The sequence below is a fragment of the Lepidochelys kempii genome, chromosome 1 (genome assembly GCF_965140265.1).
Source record: "Lepidochelys kempii isolate rLepKem1 chromosome 1, rLepKem1.hap2, whole genome shotgun sequence".
NCBI classification, from domain to species: domain Eukaryota; kingdom Metazoa; phylum Chordata; order Testudines; family Cheloniidae; genus Lepidochelys; species Lepidochelys kempii.
This window is the reverse complement of record NC_133256.1, coordinates 285,670,289-285,690,827: the sequence shown is the minus strand read 5'-3', so window position 1 is coordinate 285,690,827 and position 20,539 is coordinate 285,670,289. Positions and strand designations below refer to the sequence as shown.

At 42.8% G+C, this 20,539-nt stretch overlaps 1 protein-coding gene across 1 annotated transcript in view; it reads right to left on the bottom strand.

Annotated features, from left to right (window-relative positions):
• Nucleotides 1-3,663: 3,663 nt before the first annotated feature.
• The window catches only part of BEST3 (bestrophin 3), a 28,923-nt gene continuing 12,047 nt past the window's right edge, over nt 3,664-20,539 (bottom strand). The window contains exons 5-9 of the mRNA XM_073339454.1: nt 19,919-19,996; nt 19,317-19,469; nt 9,189-9,269; nt 7,546-7,697; nt 3,664-4,585 (exon numbers count right to left, since the gene is read on the bottom strand). Coding sequence (XP_073195555.1) covers nt 3,664-4,585; nt 7,546-7,697; nt 9,189-9,269; nt 19,317-19,469; nt 19,919-19,996 — 1,386 coding nt within the window. The remainder of the gene's footprint in view (nt 4,586-7,545; nt 7,698-9,188; nt 9,270-19,316; nt 19,470-19,918; nt 19,997-20,539) is intronic.

Sequence of the window (20,539 nt, the reverse complement as noted above, 5' to 3'; positions counted from 1 at the left end):
TATACGTGTTTGAAATGACGGACACAGTCATTTACAAATGACACTTTATGCCGTCACTTCTGACACTCACTTTAAACTCTGGAATGCAAAAGCGATCAGCTGAATTCAAAGAAGACTTCTGGTGCTATGGAAATGTACATGTATTACAGCAAGCTTCCTTAAATCTCCTTCCACCACTCTCCCAGGTGACAGGATTATGCATTTGGGGTGTTCCCTCTGATAACTATGTTCTGATTAGTCAAAATGGAATGATCTGGGCTAATGTTTGGAAGGTTCTGCCAGATGAAGCCTACTATGCAGGCTAGTGCACAGGACAACTAGACACTCAATCTTACAGAATAGAAATTCTGAGGTTGGAGGGGCTGATAGGTTGGGCACCTAGCCCACATCAAAGTGAGCAGGTTCAATTGTTAACAATATGCTTTAAAATAATCTCCATGTTTAAGGACATATTCTTGAGGCAGCCATATTCCTACTCAAGGCTTGGTCCCAATAAACTGATTTCCTTTAGATGCAATACTCCAGACCAGTTACCAGATATAGGCGCACAGCATGTAGTCTCCCTTTTATGGAAACCAATCCTTTAAGAAGAGCACTGACCCAACAAATAAGGAGCAGTGTCAATTGAGAAACTTGATAATGCTGTACTTCAGGACAAGCTTAGTGGTTCTGAACAAATAGAAGACCCATTTCTGGCATTGACAAAGTTTGACACACGGACTTTTAGACTTGAAGCTTTTGTTGTTACAGACCTAGGAAGTCTATGCACAGATATCTGTGGAATATTGGTTTTGGTTTCTAATGTGTACTATAGTATGTATTTATATGTCCCAGCATTATAATGTCATGGCTCTGTACTCATCAGTAAAAGACTATACCGCATATATTTGATCTGACAGGCTATGTCCCAGGCCACAAGAGACAGTTGCCATTGACCAGTTTTTGCAGAATAGGGTAAGCTATACAAATATGATTTACTCCACGTCTATTTTGTGTATATGCTTTTTTCTCAATTTTATTCTTAAAGTATGCAGTACTCATAAGCAAACTTTTCTGTCTAGATAAACTTTATTTATTTGGTCCTAAAACAAGACATCATAAAGCTGTATCGTTTATTTAGCAGCAGCCTGGATATTTTTGCTTCCTTAGATGAGTAGTTGAATTATATTTTGTACATTTCCATTATATAGATATACATACAATTATTATTCTAACAGAAAATTACAGTCTACTCACATTTCTATCATATATGAATAAGTGTTGCCAGAAAGTTCCATAAAATGTGAATATTCTGCCGTCTGGGTTCTTTGAATTCTGACTTAGAATGCAAACACCTAGAAAGTTGCAGTATTGGTCAGCTCATCATACCACAGACATTATGGTCATATATCCCACCTTGTCCAAGATTAGCCCCAGGAGATGGTAACAAACTGCTGCTTTAACATATGCCTCTGTTCTAGCCTTGTTTTCTCCCCAGTCTTTTCCAGCTTCACTAACATCTGTAGCTCCTGCCCTCTGATGCTCTTGTTCTCCAAAGTGGCCTACTCTATTGGTCAGGTCCTTGTTGGGGCAAGTCTTGACATAGTTTAATACAACCAAAGCAACCTCATTTTTTAAAAAATTGCTTTTTTATGTAATAAATTGTTACATTGTTTATGCTGGTAAACGTGAACCATAAATTGTTTGGGCTGCTAGTGTTATAATTAGTCAATTTATTAAACTAGTGTTAAAAAAAAATTGTAGCGAGAGGCGCTTAGGTGACCAACTTGGTCCAAAAGATAATTCAGCACCAGATGAATGCAATAGTGGGCTCACAAACAAACTAACTAACAAGAGGAAATTTTGAAAATGGCCATAACTATGTCCCATTCTGTACAAGTAATGGACAGAATATTTGAATTTATTCCTGTAATTAGTTGCTATTTGTGAAATACCTGTAAGCATTTTCCCATTGTACCGTATCCTTTTCTAGCGTTATGAGACTCTGTGAGAGGACGCTAATCTCTTACACTGGTGGTCCAGGTTTGGTGCATGGCTACATGTAATGGAAGCATGAATGAAACATTAATGGAAGCAGGCCTACTACATGGGTATAAAGCAGGCCTACTACACAGCTACGAATGAGAGGGGAGAGAATTTGAATGACAACTCTGCAGCCAACCAGCAGGATGCAGTAGCTGGTCTTGAGGTTAGCCAAACAGGTGTGAAAGAAAGAGGAGGCCAAGCATTTAAATCATTGGTCAGCGGTTGTGTGATCAAGCACTGACGTAAAAGGTGTGGTGTGGAATCAACTAGAGAAGCAGGCAGTGGAAGGTAAACACAGTTAAACAGTGGGGAAAATGTGCTTAGTTTTGTTTCAGCTGAGTACTGTGTGGGAGGGAGGGTAAACTGAAGTCTGGGATGGAGCAGATGATTACTGTGTTCCAATACAACTACGAGCCTGTTGGAAGCAGAGAGAAAGGAGGCGGAAGATGGTGGCAAGATGGTGATTGGACCCTGAAGGCAGATTAGGCAAGATCTCTGCAATCGGAAAAGACGGAGAGAAAAGAGATAAAAGAACCAGTGGCCAGGAATCCCAGGCTCAAATCCTCTCCCCGGAGATACTCCCATTTCCTCAGGCTTGTGTTCTGTCGGGGGCTGGCTATGGAATCCTCTTACCCAAATGGTGGACCTGCTTTGTGGTTGCTGTTACTCTCCCTCCTGCAGCTACGGCCATCCTTCTCCTCATGCAGGACTGGGGGGAGTTTGGTCAGTGAACCTACATAGCTGTGGATCCACTGGTCACACCCCACACTTCTCAGGCCTTCCTATGCTGCCATAGAGCAAGCCACAGAGGAGTGCTTCAGGCACACGGGAGCTGTGCACTCCCAAGGAAGGTGCTCTGCCTCCTGCCATGAGTAGAGTAATTGCATTAGTTCCATCGCTTTTGGAGCCATCCACCCCCCGGGTGGTGGAGGAGGGATGTGGTGTTAGTGAATTGTACTGGCATGACATCAGTATGATTCCTTAACACTTGTCCTTGCTATTTCGTGACATTTGAATAAGACTTGAGGGGAAAATAATGACTTGGCTGTGTTATAAAAGCAATTTGATTTGCAAAAAGATGGATTCCAAGAAAGAAGAGCTGGGCGTGTATGTGCTGGAGAGAAATCTCCTTTCCCACTGCTGAAAGAGAGGGAAAACATCCCTTTCCATTGTGGCCATAGACAGCATGAGCTCCCTTTCCCGAGCCACGTATAAAGGTGGAGTCCGTGCTGAGAGAAAGGCCGAAGAACACTGCCAAGGCTGGGTACTGGCTGGTGAATGGGAATGGGGCTCCCGGCTGGCTGAGATTATTTTTCAATTTAAATTTAATATTGCCCTGCCAGAATCCTTATTGAGAGAGGAAAGCTTTAACATAGCAATCTGAGTAATTTCCCTTGGGAATAAGATCAGCCGTATGATGTACTGTATGTCTGGTCTGAGCAGTGTATTTGTATTTCTGTATTTTCAGAAATCTGAATAAGAACCAGTTTCAAAAGAGACAGAAAGTTCCAATTGTTTCGCAAAATGAAACTGTTCTGTGTTTGGGGAACCCCTGAATGGCTGCAGGGGCTCTTAAGCATTTCACCCCACTATAAATAATAGAATAGAATTGGAATCTAGAAGATTCTGACAACCTTGTCAGAGATTTCCTTCATTCTTCTCGTGAATGAATTCTAGTATAGCTGTTTCTTTAGCATCCAGATGTTCCAAGAAGTGATGCATATCAACTGTATCTTGAGCAGCAGAGGGAGCAGCAATGTTACTTTCAGCACGTAAGGTGCTTTGTCCAGAGGGTGTTCCGAAATCCAATAAAAGAGGTGCAGCATCTGTATGCAATGTAATACTGAGCGTATGGAAGTCTGGGGAACATCTTTCAGAGCTCCTGTGTTGATCTTTGCTAACACCTGCTGTCGTACTTTTGTGTAAATCAGGGTTTGGTTCCTCTGTTACAATGGTGAATGATTTATGCTGCCCAGAATCAGTAAAAGACATAGCCATTTCTGAATGAGGTCGTGGCGCATCCACAGGATCAGAATGTCGCTCAGCTGGACTGCCTAGGGGCTCCTGTTCTGTTGGCATGTTTGTGGAAGTGTCTGTCTGTAAAGTCTGGCTGTCTGACGCGTTGGGTGTTCTGGCCTCAGCTGTAGCGACAACTGCTTCGGGGACTGGCAAAGCTATCTTAGTTGTTGTGTCATTGACACTAGATTGGTAGCTTTCTAAAATGTTGGTTCTGCTAGTTTCACTAATAGTTGCTAGATCTATGCTAGCGTGCAGTCGGGGATTCCTGTCAGCCAGCTCATGTTTCCTCTTGGCCTTTGAGGCAAAATGTCTCCCTCTAGAATGCATTTCTTGCAAACTGCTGATGTGACCCTTTTCATGCGCGGGGAAAAACACAGAGTTCTCACTTGTCTGTCTGCTGTAGCGCCTCCTGGTTGGGGAGGGAGAACTTTCATGGACACTCAGAAATCGCTTAACTCTTCTCAGCACTGAGGGCTGTCGCCTGTATTTCTCATCATCCCAGGGCCAGTTTTCCCCTCGGAGGAACTCTGTATCGGACAGCCTGTAAGATAAAGCGATGCAGCGTGTGTGTCACTCTGTATTTGTTTTATTCTAGAATCACAAGAAGTGTAGTGTTTGCGGTAAGGTTTCATGTTCAATGGAAAACAAGGTTTATATAATGATCCATTTTCTGTCTGCCTGTCGTTAGCGGAATGGAGTTACATTAACAGTGAGTGATGAGAGTCAGAGAACTTAAGGAACAAATGCGTTCCTAATAAAGGGCCTCCATGAGGTATAGGAGGAACAAATAAGAGCAAAGTGGGGCTGAAAATCTTCAGAGGCACTGAAAGGGGTGAGGAGCACAGGCAATGCTGATGTGTTCTCCCTCCTGTCTCAGAACAATGGAACGCTCCTCGATGGCAGCTCCACATGATCAGAGCTTTGCGGGAGCAGGAGGAGAACAATTGCTCTGTGCAGTGTATTCCTCATTCTATCAGGAAGAGTCTCAGGCAAAAGTTAATGGTGCTCCTGGAAGTGTGGACAGTGTTTAATTTGTGCCAGGAGCTCTAGCACTTCTCGGCTTGGCAGTTCATAGCCCCAGAACCTCTAGGCTTGGTAGTTCATAGCTCCAGCACCACTGGGCTTGCCACTTCAGTTATGAAAGTAAAAAAAACTGCTTGAGCCCCAGCACCTAATTGCTTGAGCCCCGACACCTCTCACATTACAAATTGAGCACTGAGCATGGAGTAGGATTTTCAAAAGTGCTTAAGAGATTTAGGAGCAGAAGTGCTATTGAAAGTCAATGGGCCTTGTGGTCCATGTCTCTTAGGTCCTTTTGAAAATCCCACCCATTAGTTTCTGCTTTTCTGCCTGGCTTCTGAGGTTAATGATGAGTTACTGCAGCCACACCATTTGGTGAGTGGAGCACATTTAGTACTTGCTATGGGGTGTAAAGACAATGGGAGGGAACAGTAGAAGAAGTTGACTGTCCTGAGAGCAGGGATTTCAGGTATGGACATGGCAACTTTGATGGATTGATTAATTCCTTCCAGTACTTATAAATGGGATGCTCTGTGACAGTGGATGATTTAGTTTGGCAGAGAGCACCAGGGAGGATAGACTTGTCGCTAGGAGGAGGACTAGAATGAAGGAGGAGAGTGGTGAATCTTCTTCCTCTCTGGAATTTGGCTGACGTGAGCCATGCTTTAGATATTTGTTTTGGACTTGGCTGAAACAAGCTACACCTTTAGACCTTGGTTTTGAACTCTGGCTGAAGGAAACCTTGTTATATTTGTTCCAGCTGGTTGGAAAAAAACGGAGAAATGGTTTGGGGAAAAATACAGAATTTCAAAGTTTTTACCATTTCAAAGGATTTAAAATGGAACAATGTGTGTATATATATATAAACTTCTCACATTTTTATAAAAAATATTTCATGAATATATATATATTCATGAAATATTTTTTATAAAAATGTGAGAAGTTTGGACTTTGGGTCCCCCCCGTTCCTCTTTTTTCTCCTCCCCCTTTCTCTTCACAGAATGCAATAAATCAAATGATGGCCAAGGCGTGTTTTTTCCCTTCATTTTTCCTTTTGCTACTCTGTAACTTTTCCAAAGTTGAAGAACTTTGGAAAAGTTACTGTGTGTCAAAAGGAAAAGTAGGAAAAAACATCCTGAACACAATTCTTTCTGGTGTATTTTGTGGCAAAAAAGAGAATTAAGGAGAAAAAACTAACCCCTCCAAAAATTTCAACCTTTCTGGGTTCCGTGAAAAACTGGAAAATTTTTTGAAAAAAAAAAAAAGAAAGTTTTAGGTTTTGAAAAAGCCACTTTTGCTTTTTAAAAGTTTCAAATGAAAAATTTCTACCAGGGCTAGTATTTGTTTGGTTCTTAAAGGGACAGGATATTCTTCATGTTCACCGATCTGTTTTATGCTAGAGCACATCATACATGTTTTAACTCAGCCTTTCATGCTCTGCCTGGCCTGTCCCCTTATTTTATGAGGGTACATCTATACTGCATGTTTCTTTTGGCAAGCGTGTAGTGTACATACTGCCCAGCACGGATATAAATAGCAGTGTAGATGGAGGGACATGGCTTAGGTGAGTAAAGTATAAACACTCCTGAAGGGTGTGTATGTGAATACATACCTTCCACAACTTGCTACTCACTATTCTGCTAAACATACCAGCGTAGTGTCCCACTGCCAGAGCCTTTCTCCATTGCAGGAAAAGACTCTGCCAGCAGGGAAAAGGTCCGGCAGGAGGGAAAACAGACTTTCCCTGCTGCCTCCCCCTCTGCCAGAGCCTCACTGACATGTGTAGCTACAGACGGCAGTGCGGACACAGCCTACTTTTCACTGTGGCGTGTAGCTACACATACACCACACGCCTCCACCAGCGGTGTAGACTCAGAGTGCCAGAACAACGAGCAGTGTCACATACTCTGGCTGGTTCTTTGCAATAGGGTTGGTATACATGCAAGAAAACAATTCTGGGTTATTATTAATTGAAAAGTCATAAGACCATTTCTATAGTTTTTGTCTCCCAAAAGGTCTGGAATGATCTTACCCAGCAAGAAGAAAGGGAGTGTCTGTATAAGAAACAAGCAAATAAATGGGTATTGTGCTAATTGTTGTATCATGTACATAGAGGATTTAGTACCTTGAAAATTTCTTTGAAAAACCTTGCTGTTTCTTTGGTTTATGCTGTTTTATACAGCTACAATACCACAAAAAAACCAAAGGGCTACGTTTGTGTCACTCTCCTAAAAGGATCATGTAAATCACTAGTTTTCTAATGGCCACTGAGCTTTCCCAGGCGTTGAATTTGTACACGTCTGTGCATATCAAAAGAAACCATTACATAGTTTTAAACCTATTTATTTTTAAATGTTAAACTTCAAATTTGAAGTCATATTTATGCATGATATACATTTAAAATCCATAGGCCATTATGATGTTTGGATACACATTTTTGTAGCCTTAATGACATCATGAAAAGATGGCAGCCTTACTTACCCCATTTCAATAGTTGAGCCAAGGAAAGATGGAATACAGTAATCGGCAGCTGCCAGTGTGTATGGTGGCTGAGCAGCTGAATCATTCCAGTAAATATCTTTGTCCATCTTTGGTAAGTTCATGTGCATTTCATCCACAGCCAGAAGTGAGACCTGGGGTCGTAGTTGTAATTACACTACTTTAAATATGGTTTTGTGTGTAATATACTATTTCCTGCTATATGGGAAATATTCTTTAGGAAATAAATTTTATGACATTATGTAAGATGTACATAGTGACTACAGGCCTGATCCATGTTAATAGGCACTATATAGAAAGCTGAAATAGATTATTTCTGCTCCCACAATGGCAACAAATTTAATTGACTTTAATTAGAATGGGATAGAGCCCCAGATGTTTGCAAAACAATTCCCTTCATCTTACATCACATTTAATCACAAATGATAAAGTATTAACTTTTCTGGCAAGCATTCTTATTAACTGGATTATTTAGCTAAATGGTCATAGAATCATAGAATATCAGGGTTGGAAGGGACCTCAGGAGGTCATCTAGTCCAACCCCCTGCTCAAAAGCAGGACCCATCCCCAATTAAATGTGATTCTCTGATGTGCCATGTTTTCAGGAAATATATGAGGACTATTATTGTGCTATTTGTAGAGATGTTTCTTATGCAGAAGTTCACACAGAGGAATCTTTAAGCAAACTTTGTCCATATTTTTAAAAATATTTCCAACAGAGCACGTGAACAGCCTTGTACCATTGACTTACGTATGTAAAAATAAAGGGCTCAGCTGTGTCTTTGTGACAAGTTGTCTTTAGCTGCATTCCTCCAGGAATGGCCAAGACTGACTCAGAGCCCTATATCAGGTGCAGATACTTCTCTGATGATGCGGGCTCAGCTGAGCTGGCCAGCACACTGTGAGGGGTGGAACCAAGGTTGCCTTGATTGCCTGTGACTCCTCCCTCCGCCCCCACTCGCTCCACACCTGCTCTGGAGTGGTGACCCCATGGAGACTGGTCACCTTCCTGTTCTGCTACCTCCAATGTGAGTTGCCCATGCAGGGAAGTAATGAAGCTCTTCATGTGCCTTACTCTCCTGGGTGGCAGGGTCACAATTGTGCCATAAGAGATGTAGGAATAATTTCAACAGCAAGATTTGGCAGTGCTGACTTCTCCTGTAAATTATTTACCTGCTCTCTGCTCTGTACAAATATAGGGCCAAAATCTGCTATCCATTATACTGGTGCAACCTTATTGATTTCAGTGAGTTTGCAAAGGTGTCAATGAGAACAGAATTTGGTTCAGAGTAGTCTTGCCAGGATCTCCTACGTGAGTACAGGCAGGGTGAACTGGTGAGTACAGGCAGGGTTACACGAAATGAGCTTGTGGTTAGAGGGCAGCTCAGGTGTCTTCACTTTGCATCCTTTCCCCAGCAGACAAGGCATATGGAATGGTGAATTAATAATATATTGACTCTAAAAACAAAACATGGAGGATTCTGGAGATATGATCCCCTTTGGGTAAAGAATCATTTTGTATAACTCTCAGTCCCACTAGCTAGTGTCTCAGACCTATAAGGAATACATTTATAATATATTACCGTAAAGCAGAAGAGAGGAAAGTAGAGACCAAAAATACTGACCTGCAAATTTCTATCAATGCACCAATTTGTTTCAAAATCATCATCATCTTCTCCAAATGGATTAATAAGCTGCTCAGCAACCTACAATTAAAATCACAGACTGAATAAATGCCAATATGCAAAGCTTAATGCTGTTGCCTTAAAATGGCTTTGAAGAGACTGACTGTTAAGATTTCATTTTCTCTTTCTCCTGTGCCCCTTGTTTCCCCTAACATGAATTCCATTGTGATGTTTTGCCAGTCTAGTTGCACTGACTCAGTTGTAAAGGTACTTTGGCATTTTAGGTAATGTCAGCATATTAATTTTCGTTTGGTTACAGGTAATACAGATCTTAATGTATATGGAATTGCAGTGATAAAATTAACATATCTCCGACTTCTGCACCAAATAACTAACAAAGTTATTCCTACCGGGCAGCAGAGTCGGCCTTAAGTCACTACACCTTCAGGAGGTACCTTTTAAGAAAATCAGTGTCTGTATTTCATAAAGGTAAGCCTGAACCAAAACAGATCTGTACTCCTCTGAACACAGGGAATGTTCAGCTCTGGGTCCCAGCTTTGAATTTAGCAGTCATGAAAGCTGTTTGATTGACTGTCCTGGATCATGAAGTGTTGTAACTGTGTCAGTCCTGGGATATTAAAGACATAAGGTGGGTGAGGTAATATCTTTTATTGGACTGACTTCTGTTGGTGAGAAAGACAAGCTTTTAAGCTTAATTACTTCAGGACCTGAAGAAGAGCTCTGTGTAAGCTCAAAAGCTTGTCTCTCTCACCAACAGAAGTTGTTCCAGTAAAAGATATCACAACACCCACCTTGTCTTGCCGGATAGTGAAGTCATCCGTATACAGTATCTGTAGAATAAGCACACAGTACCTAGGCAGTGCTATGGGACGCTTTCCCCACAGTGCCCAACAAATATATCTCAAATTGATCTGGGGGGAACCATATTTAGAGAGCAGATTGAACTATCCTCTCCTTGCAATACTGTCAGTCACAACTGTGGTGGTTCTAAAGTGGACACCAATGCCCTAGGAACTGTACTGAGACCACCTGTTCATTCCATGTAGGTCTCTGTGATAAGCTGGGCCTCTCTCTAGGGTCACAGTCAGGCGGTTACAGAGTCTCTTTCCCTTTAAAAGTCTTTTCCCCACTTGGGAATGTCATTCCAGGCTTTCTGGGGTCCCATTTAAGGGAGTGTTCATTCTCTTGGCTTCCTTATAAAGGTCTAATTTGTCCTTGTGGGCCATAGAGGCTTGCTAGCTGTTTCCCTTCTCAGTGACCCTGGAACAAGCATCAGCTTGCTGGGGCACAGAAGTTTTCTCGCTGATTGCACTTCTTTCTGTGACAAGCGCTCCTTTTAAACTTGCTTCCTTCAGCTTGTGCAGACCCTGCAGGTGTGCCTATCTGATAGCAGGTGAACGCAGAGGGGCTTGTTAGCTTTCTCCAGACTGGGGTGGGGGAGTGCCCCAACACAGTCATCCAACACCCACATCTTTGCAATAACATTTGATTAGTGGTGACCTGGACTGGATTTGAATTGGGGATTTTGCAGCTAAAGGCTTTGCATCCCATGACTAGCTTTCTCAAGGGGAGGAGGATGGCAACCTTCACGCAGTCCTCCCTGCACAATCAATGCCATCAACATGGCGACTGAATGCTGACTGATGGCCTCACTGTCTAAAAAGCAACTCAGGGGACCAGCCCTGTCAACTGTCTATGATAGTCTTTTACCCTGCTGAAAACATCACAGCTGGAATCTCCTCGAAATCAATCACATCCCCTTTCCATCCTTAAGTCTGGTCAGCATGACCCTGTGATGGGATAGCTATTGTTGAGCTTGCAGCCACACAACAGTCATACTGAATGTTTCTCTCTAGCCTGGTGTTAGTCAAGAAAAGCACGCCGCCTTAAAAATGGAATGCAATGAAAGCCAGGGTGCCCTTTTACCTGGCTTATTGCAAACAGGAAACAGACTCTACATTTTGTTTTTATTCAGACTGAATTATTTTAAATTTTATTTTGAAATCATTTAAGTTGAGAAGGAGGCTCGGCCTTCAGGAAAGCAGGGGCCTCCCATTCTGTAGTGACGGTAACTGGGCAGTGTGAGGCTGGGACAAGGTCTTTGCAATGGGGCTAGTAAAGGAATCCACCTGAGCTGGCAATAGCCTTCTCCGTTTTTTTCTGAAAAAAGACGTATCTGTGGGATGGGGGACATGATCACAGGGAGAGGAAGAGATCTCTGAGACGGCTTGAAATTTGTGGGAAACTCAGACTGTCCTCTGGGTTTAGGGCCTGAGACTGAAGCTTCAAGAACAGGATGAGCTGGAACTTGCCCTAAAGCTGGGGGTGTTTCCAGCCAGCCTCTCCCTCAACAGCCCAGGAAAGCAAGGCTGACTCTTGTAGCCAACAGGAAAGTCAGGATTGCAGTACAGGGCTATGGACAGCTTTGCTGGGAAGACGACTGGCCAGAGGGGTTTCTCCTAGCAAAAGGCGAAAATGACACACCATTTCCCCCTTATGTTTGCTCTTTCTTTTCAAACATCTGGCTTTCATTTGGAAAAGCCTTTGTGAACAATCCCTAGGGGAAGTCGTATGAATCCCAGAAAGCCCTGGGTAGGGGCAGGTTTTGTACTAACTTTGGAAAGAATTCCACAGTGTGGCCTTTGTTTTCTTTGGAATGCTCCACTTACAAAGAAGGGCTGTATATATAAGAATGGCCATATTGGGTCAGACCAATGGTCCATCTAGCCCAGTATCCCATCTTCCGACTGTGGCCAATGCCAGGTGCTTCAGAGGGAACGAACAGAACAGATATGTCTATGTAAGCAGTGTCAGGATGAGCTCCACCCTGACATCTGGTGGTGAGGTGTGGCAAGTTGTGGAAAAGAACTTCAGGGGCCGATCTCATTTGCATAGGCACACCCACCCCGCCTAGAATGAGGCCATAGCTGCCCAAATGGTCACTTTGGCTGCTGTGCGATCCCCAGTGTCTCTGTTATTGGGGCAGGAAGAATAAATTGTTGTTACGCTGATTATGGGAACTGTGCTTGGAACTGTACTTGGCCTTTTGTTATGATGGAGGGACTCACCATCAACTAAGTAGCACTCGCTAGGCAAGAGTCTTGGGTTTTAAAACTCTGTGAGGGGACAGAGGCTGGGGACAAGTATTAATACTTGGTGGCATGGGCCCCTTGGTGAGGGCCTTACGTGCTAATTGCGCTTCCTCCTCTCTCCACTGTGGAATATCAGAGCTAATTTTGATTCCATTAGGAGTCTAGTTACAGGCTGCTGAGCTCACTTTGGGCTAATAGTGCACCAGCACTGAGGCTCCCCTACTACAAGCTGAATTCACCAAAGAGCTGAACTGACTAAGAGCTGAAATCATTGAGCGTTGTGTCAAGTAGTGGGGGAGCCTGAAGATATATTGTGGAGCAGTTTGCCGGACGGCTGGAGTGCCTGGTGGACAGGCTGGTGGAGCAGTTCGTAGGACGGCGGGAGCTGCTGGTGGGACGCGGAGCAGTTTGTGGACCGGCTGGTGGAGCAGATCGTGGGACAGCGGGAGCTGCTTGTGGGCTGCGGAGCGGAGCGAAGGAGTTCGTGGGGCGGCTGGCAGAGCGGAGGCCTATGGAGCTGTGGGGCGGTCAGCTTCAGATCATGTAAGGTGCCTCTTATCCCCATCCCATCTCCACCCAGGTTGGGAGGTAAAGCTCCACAGATAAACTTTTGAACTCTGGGGCTGCCCTGACCAGGGACAGAGACTTTTGGGTCACTGGACTTTTGGGACTTTGGGTGATTTGGGGTTGCTGGACTCAAGAACCAAAGGAAAAGGGGCATGCCCCAATTTGCTTGGGGTGGGTTTTTTTTTGCTCATGGGTTGTGTTATGAATCCTGTTGGTGGTGTTTCCCCAACATAATGCCACATTGTTTCTCTCTGTTATGAAAAGGCTTTTTGCTACACTCAGACTATGTGCTTGCGAGAGGGGAAGTATTGCCTCTTGGAGGCGCCCAGCGGGGGTGGTATATATTTGTCCCAGGTCACTGGGTGGGGGCTCGAGCCGGTTTGCATTGTGTTATTGGAATGGAACCCCTAGATATTGAACCCGGCCCTTGTTGCTGCCAACTCTGACGGGCAGAAGGGTTACATCTATAATCTATGATTATCATAGAGGGGCACTCCTGTGTTTCAGCTGTTCTCTGGGGGGAGCACTGGATGTGTTAGTGACTCAGAGTCATTCTTTTAGGGGTCTACGTGTCTTAAATGAACCAGGAGGATCTCCAGTGGTCTTCGTCACTCTCTCAAATCTTGCTTGCTTGGGCTGGGTGGAGAAGGCTCCTCCCCCTTTCAACCTGCCCACTGATTCTGTGCTATAAAAGTGTCTGGGGGTCTTGTGGTTAAGGCCCTGCCCTCAACCCAGGAGATTGGGAGTCAATTCCCAAATCTACCATAGATTTCATTTGACTTTGGGCAAGTCATTTAATTTTCTGGGCTTCAGTTCCGCATCTGGAAAATGGAGAGACAAATACTTATTTTCTCCCACTGTTTGCCTGTCATGGCTAATTAGATTTCAATCCTGCAATTTACAATTTGGGGGTGAATTGCTGGGCCGACCCAGAGCCCCTTAGAAGTCAATGGGTTTCTGTGTGGGTGCAGCACACTCAGCCTGCACATCGTAAATTGTAAGAGTTAGGGCTTAGATTGGAAGCTCTTTGGGGGAAAGGGTCTCTTCCTAAGTGTTTGTACAGCCCACATTCAGTGGGGCTCTAATCTGTAGTTGCTCCCATAATACAAATAACTAGCAAGAGTAATAAGAATAATTTCCTGTGCATTTGCGATCTAGTAAAGATTTTTCTACATCATGCCATTCAGTATTCACAGGAAAATTGTATCTGGGTCTCATGCACTAGCTAGGGGAAGATAAGAATTAAAATCCCAGACTCAGCGAGGGAGGAGGGGAGAGATGACTTTGGTATGTGGCATTAACATTGCAAGTATAGCTATGTTGCTGCTTGGATAGAAATAAACCAGAGAACAAGCTGCCTCGTGGCATCTAAGTGGAGCCACTTCCTCAGCTAAGTCAGCGAGCCCACAGCACGCACAGCACCTAACAGAAGCTGATAGGCACACTCAGGTGCAGTGGCAGGGAAAACCTCAGCCAGGGCCTTTTGACTGGCTGACCTGCCACCAGCATATAGCCCATGAGAACATCCTCTGAAAACGAATTCAGTGCAGTACGGTGAAGATCTATTTTTGGATTGCTGGCTATCACAACTGAATGGATTATAAATTAGTCTGGGACAAGCATCTCATGTGATGGGAAACCTTGTCCTGTGTACAGTATGGGTAACAAATCAGACGCACAGCCTAAGAATGGATAGCAGTTTAACCACGTTTATGTTATTGAACTGCAAAATCGTGGTTCGAGACGCTATCTGCAATCCTGTATGAAGGCCCTGGGGAGTTTGTGGAAAACAGGATTTACATTTGGCCAAACTCCTGGATTCTATGGCACTCTTGGAGCAGCAGACTGGAAATTCAGTGGCAGCTTTGTTTAAATTGTAAAAGCAGCCCAGTGGCCCCTCTTTTTGTTTATTCTGTTATTAAATTAAGTTTATGCAGACTGTCACTACATTTTTGGGTTTTGATATAAAGTGATTTTTATAATGAAAATTACATCTGAAGTTGCCAGGACCAAGCTGGTAGAGGTCTTGAGCTCAACTAAAAAAGGTGCTATAGATGGACTTTGGTATAGATTAAGGGAATGAGCATTCCAAAACTGAAGGGCCCATCTCTCATCTTCTATGATTACATTGTTGGATGGACAATCAAGAGGTCCAACTCCACTGTTCATAAGTCACAATTAGAGGCTGTGCAGCAGACTCAGGAAGACTGGCCCAGTTTAGCTTTTTATACTAACAATAAAACCTTTGTATATTAACAATAGTATACAACATACTACAAAACCTTATATGCTAACAATATACTAACTAACCTTGGTATACTATCAATAAAATCTTGAAGAATACTCAGTAGAGAATAAGTCCCATAAATGTATTTAACAGGGTGAGTTTCTGCACCTTCAAAAAACACGTGTTTCTACTCCTAAGTGTGTATTATAACATACATACACAACTATTTATACCTTTGAAAACAAAAGGTACCTGATTCTCCCACTGCAGGATCAGACTAACTGCCATTAATTTTTCCCAAGGTAAGAGAATGAAGTCCACTCTTTTGATAATTTACAATGAACGATTTTGTTCTTTTTTAAAAAATATATATTTTTAAGGCAATAAGGAGCATAAATATCATCCCAGTTATTAAATTTAAAATAACATTAAACTCATCACATAAACCAATAATAAGCCCCCCCAAAACTCACTGTTTGGCCATTTCTTGTAAGAATGAATGTAAGACTTTATTCTGAATATTCAGAGTTTTGCTGAGTTGTGTCATAACGTGTTGGGGTTTTTTTGTATTTAAGATTATTACATTGCAGCTCGGTATATGTGTTAGCACAAAATTGCACAAAACGTGCATGACAGACAGTGAAACTGTAAATACTTGGCTTGATTTGGTTACAAACGGTTTGCGAACCTTTGGAGTGAACCTGGGATGATTTATGGAAAGAATCAGTGTCACACGGTTTCAGCGTGCAACCAGGTACAATGTGACAATTCTGACTGATTTTGACTCTGTTTCAGGGTCTTTCTGAACCTGATACATAGACATGGACCTACCTGCATGAGTCAAAACCAGAGAAAATGCTTGCAGACAAAAGGACTCTCTCAATTTACAAAACTCCCCCAGAGGGCTTCCTATATTAGGCCCTAAAAATGGCTGGTTTTGCACAATTTTTATCGTCGTGCTAGTGTCAACTAGCTTTTCAAAGCTTACAGTAATGATTTAATGAAGCAAGAGTGAGATTTACGTGACTGCTGGGCTTAATATATGAATTTGCTTAGTACTGCCTGGTTGAGTTTTCATTTCAGTTTCCCTTTGAATTAATCTAGTTTGTTATTAATTGCAGGGGCAGGAATCAATAGGGAGAATATTGCTTAATTGTTTAATTACAGACAGACATCATCTTCCTTTCCAAATGCAAACAGATGGACATCGTCTATTACCAGCAGGACAGTGGGGTGGGAATAGGTATTGTTTCATATTCTCTGTGTATATATAAAGCCTGCTGCAGTTTCCACGATATGCATCTGAGGAAGTGAGCTGTAGCTCACGAAAGCTTATGCTCTAATAAATTGGTTAGTCTCTAAGGTGCCACAAGTCCTCCTTTTCTTTTTGCGAATACAGACTAACACGGCTTTAACTCTGAAACCTGTCATTATGCAAGGCACTGCATTTAGCCGTATGGAGTGGAAATCTATCAACTGCATGAAAAAACTTGTACAGATACAGACAGACAACATCTTCCTTTCCAAATGCAAACAGATGGACATCGTCTATTACCAGCAGGACAGTGGGGTGGGAATAGGTATTGTTTCATATTCTCTGTGTATATATAAAGCCTGCTGCAGTTTCCACGATATGCATCTGAGGAAGTGAGCTGTAGCTCACGAAAGCTTATGCTCTAATAAATTGGTTAGTCTCTAAGGTGCCACAAGTCCTCCTTTTCTTTTTGCGAATACAGACTAACACGGCTTTAACTCTGAAACCTGTCATTATGCAAGGCACTGCATTTAGCCGTATGGAGTGGAAATCTATCAACTGCATGAAAAAACTTGTACAGATACAGACAGACATCATCTTCCTTTCCAAATGCAAACAGATGGACATCGTCTATTACCAGCAGGACAGTGGGGTGGGAATAGGTATTGTTTCATATTCTCTGTGTATATATAAAGCCTGCTGCAGTTTCCACGATATGCATCTGAGGAAGTGAGCTGTAGCTCACGAAAGCTTATGCTCTAATAAATTGGTTAGTCTCTAAGGTGCCACAAGTACTCCTTTTCTTTTTGCGAATACAGACTAACACGGCTGTTACTCTGACACCTGATGAGGAGATGTTAACTGATCTGTTAAAAAAAAACAAAACAAAACAATGGCCATAAAAAAATCCAACTTCTTTTGCAGTTCCGCGCTTTAATTAACTGCTTCATGTGATGCTAGTAGTGTAGTCAATATTAGCTGTCACTATTTCATTGCCATCTGAAAGTGGGTAACTCCATTTGGCTTCTACAAGGCAGGCTGACTTTGACCATAAGCAAAACAAGTGGTTTAGAGCTCTGCTCCCCATTCCTCCTCTGCAACACCATCTCCCCAACTGGACACAAAATTGGAGAGGGAGGAAATTCATGGCCTAAATTTTCATCCTTCTTTGGACATCTTATTGTCCAACTCCCAGGTCCTGATTCTTCAAGGATAATAGGCCCATATCCACAAAGGTATGTAGGAACCTAATCCCCAGATTTAGGCACCTAAGCCCAGATCCTCAGAGGTATTTAGACATCTAATTCTCATTGATTTCAGTGGCACCTAGGACCCTAAATATTTCTGTGGATCTGGGCCCTAAGTCCTAGTTTTAGGCACCATTGTTATCCAGAAAAACCCTGCTTGGCTGCTGCTGAACCCTGAAGATACCTAAATTCACTCAATGCCTAAATTTTGGGGGTAACAGTTCCCTTGATGCTCTGAAGTTTCTGCCTCTGGACATGTGCACACTGATGCCTCCTTCTAGGTATTTGGACACCCGTCTCCCACCTAAGCAACAGAGAGACCCATGAACTTAGAGAAACTAGGTACTCTTTCACCTATCTTGCCCATGGGGCCTGACCCTGTAACTGTGCTCAGAGGCCATCTACCGGATCATGGCCCATTCAAAATCTTCTGCTGCTCCTACCACCACCCTTATAACTGTTAGCCCAGTGGTTAGCGCACTTACCTATGATGTGGGAGAGCCAGAGTCAATTCCCCCCTCGGGCAGAGGGGAAGAAAGTGAACCGGGGTCTCCTACCTTTCAGGAGCACTAACCACTGAGGTATGGAATATTCTGATCTGGGGCTCCCTCAGTTTCTCCTGTGGAAGTTGTTCTAATTTGGATTCATGCTTAAATAGTCATTGGGTCAGAAAGAGAGAGAGAGACAGACAGACAGAGAGGGAGGGAGAGAATGACTGCAGTCCAGTGGTTAAGGCACAAACCTGGGAGGTGGGAGACCCTATAGCCAGTCCCCTGGCTCCAATTACTCTGTCATTATTTAGCCACAGTGGAACAGCTTTGACAGATGAGATTGAGAGAACCCCACACCAGAATAGCTCAGTGGTTAGAACACTCTTTTGACCCCTCTATAAATCCTTTCTCCCCCTCAGGCTGACATCCAGGTGAGTACTCTAACCACTGGGCTAAAATGTATAATGTCAGCATCAGCACCACCTCCTCCTCTGGCTGTTTTATTGGATCGAGGCAGGTGCCTAATGTATTCCCACAAGAAATGGCTCAGGCATCTAAGATGGCTGACTCTGGGAGAGGGGCTCCTAGCTGTGGATTGCTAGCCAGGGGAGACACTTCCCTGCAACCTGGATTTAGGCGTGTAAGTCTATGAGAGGGGCAGGGCTTTGGACACACCCCTCTTGCCAGCATCTTCCATTGGATAGCTTAGTGGTTGGTTGGTTCACGATGGTTTTGTGAATAGCATTCTTAGGTACCTATCTCTTCCCATTCATTGTATAGGGAGCTGAGGCACCTCACTTAGACTTTGTGGATCACGTTGTGTCTGTGATTTTCTAAGTGCCTAAAAGTGAGCATTGCAATACCTAGATCTCTTTGTGGATCCAGGCCGTACTTCACTGGGAGCTTTCAGTGCTCACCTCCTTGTAGGAGGTACTTTCAGGATCCTGACTCTTTCTTGCAACCACACTTATTGTAAGACCTGCCTTGGGTGGATTGAAAATGTAATGGATGATTTTCTAAGCTCTTCCTGAAGATCAGCCACTGGACACCTTGTGCTAAATTTATCCTTTTGTGTAACACCATTAAGCTTCAATGAATTTACAACAAATTTGAATCTAGACCCTTGACTTGAGCTGACTTGGGGGGATTTCACCTATTACCTTTCCCCAAAGATGTAGCCAAATCAACACCAAATTATTTGTTGTTGTAGCTGACAAATATAGCTTACCTTAAGCCATCCTGCGTAGAAGAAGAATTGTAACAGTGTGAAGACTGGAATATAAATATCCAAGTCATGTCCTACATAGCCTTGGTCAGGATCCAAAAACTGACGTCCTATCAGACAGGCAAAGAAGAAGGTATAGACCGCAAGAGTAACAACCTGCAACAAATAAAAGCTACATTAAAATAATATAATAACCATTCTTTATGTATAAGGCACCACATTCCCAAAGGCTGCTGAGCACCTAACACAATAGTATTTTAAATATTATAGATAGACATTACAAATAAAATGGCAACATGATCTATTGGTGGCCACGGAATGGGTACTGCAGAATTCATAACCTACTCACCCCCAACCTATCAAACCTCCCAGTACCTTCCCAGCCTCCCAAACCATCCAGCACCTTCACATCAAACATAACTTAAAATATCTGGCCAGACAATCATCCTAGAGACCATGTCCAAGATGGCAGCTGCAGACTGCTCAGCAGCTCTGAGAATCAGGTCACTTATGTGGGTGCCTAATTATGGACTTAGGAGTCTAACATTAGGCCCCTCTTTTTGAAAGTCTTGGTCCAAATTTTGGGTATGGTAATATCTCAGTACCTGTGTGTAGACCAATGGAATTCCAACCCAGTTATAACCAAATAGAAGGCTACACCAAGACCGGTACTTATTCATTTCCTAAATAAGAAACAAAACAAAATGTGTGACATTCGCTCCCAAATAATAATGGGTTTGTCACAATTCATTTCACATAAACGAAAGGCTGTAAAACAGTATACTCTGCACCAAATTTAATGAATTAGAAACTGATCTGTTAAATAATATTCTGTAGATCATCACTATATTTAAAAATTCAGTTGTACAATAGATTTAGGAAGCTTGGTGTAATGCTTAGCTTCTTAACAAATTATCTATTGTTCCATTATTTTAAATTTGTATGCTGTCCAGGGATATTGGCAGGAGGATACATTTTACATTACAAAAAAGGGTTATAGATTGTTTCATGATATATTTGGGCAGACTGTTTTCCTTAAAATAAATAAAATAAAATTAAAATGATAAGCCCCCTAAAGATAAACAACTTCTCCATCTTTTGGGTTTTTTTTTTAACTACAGTGGAGTTACTGTGAAAGTGAAAGTGAGAGCAGAATTTTGCTCACTGATTTGGTGTTTCAGTCAATTCTCTCTCATTTATATAAATACTGTCACATTAAGCACTTG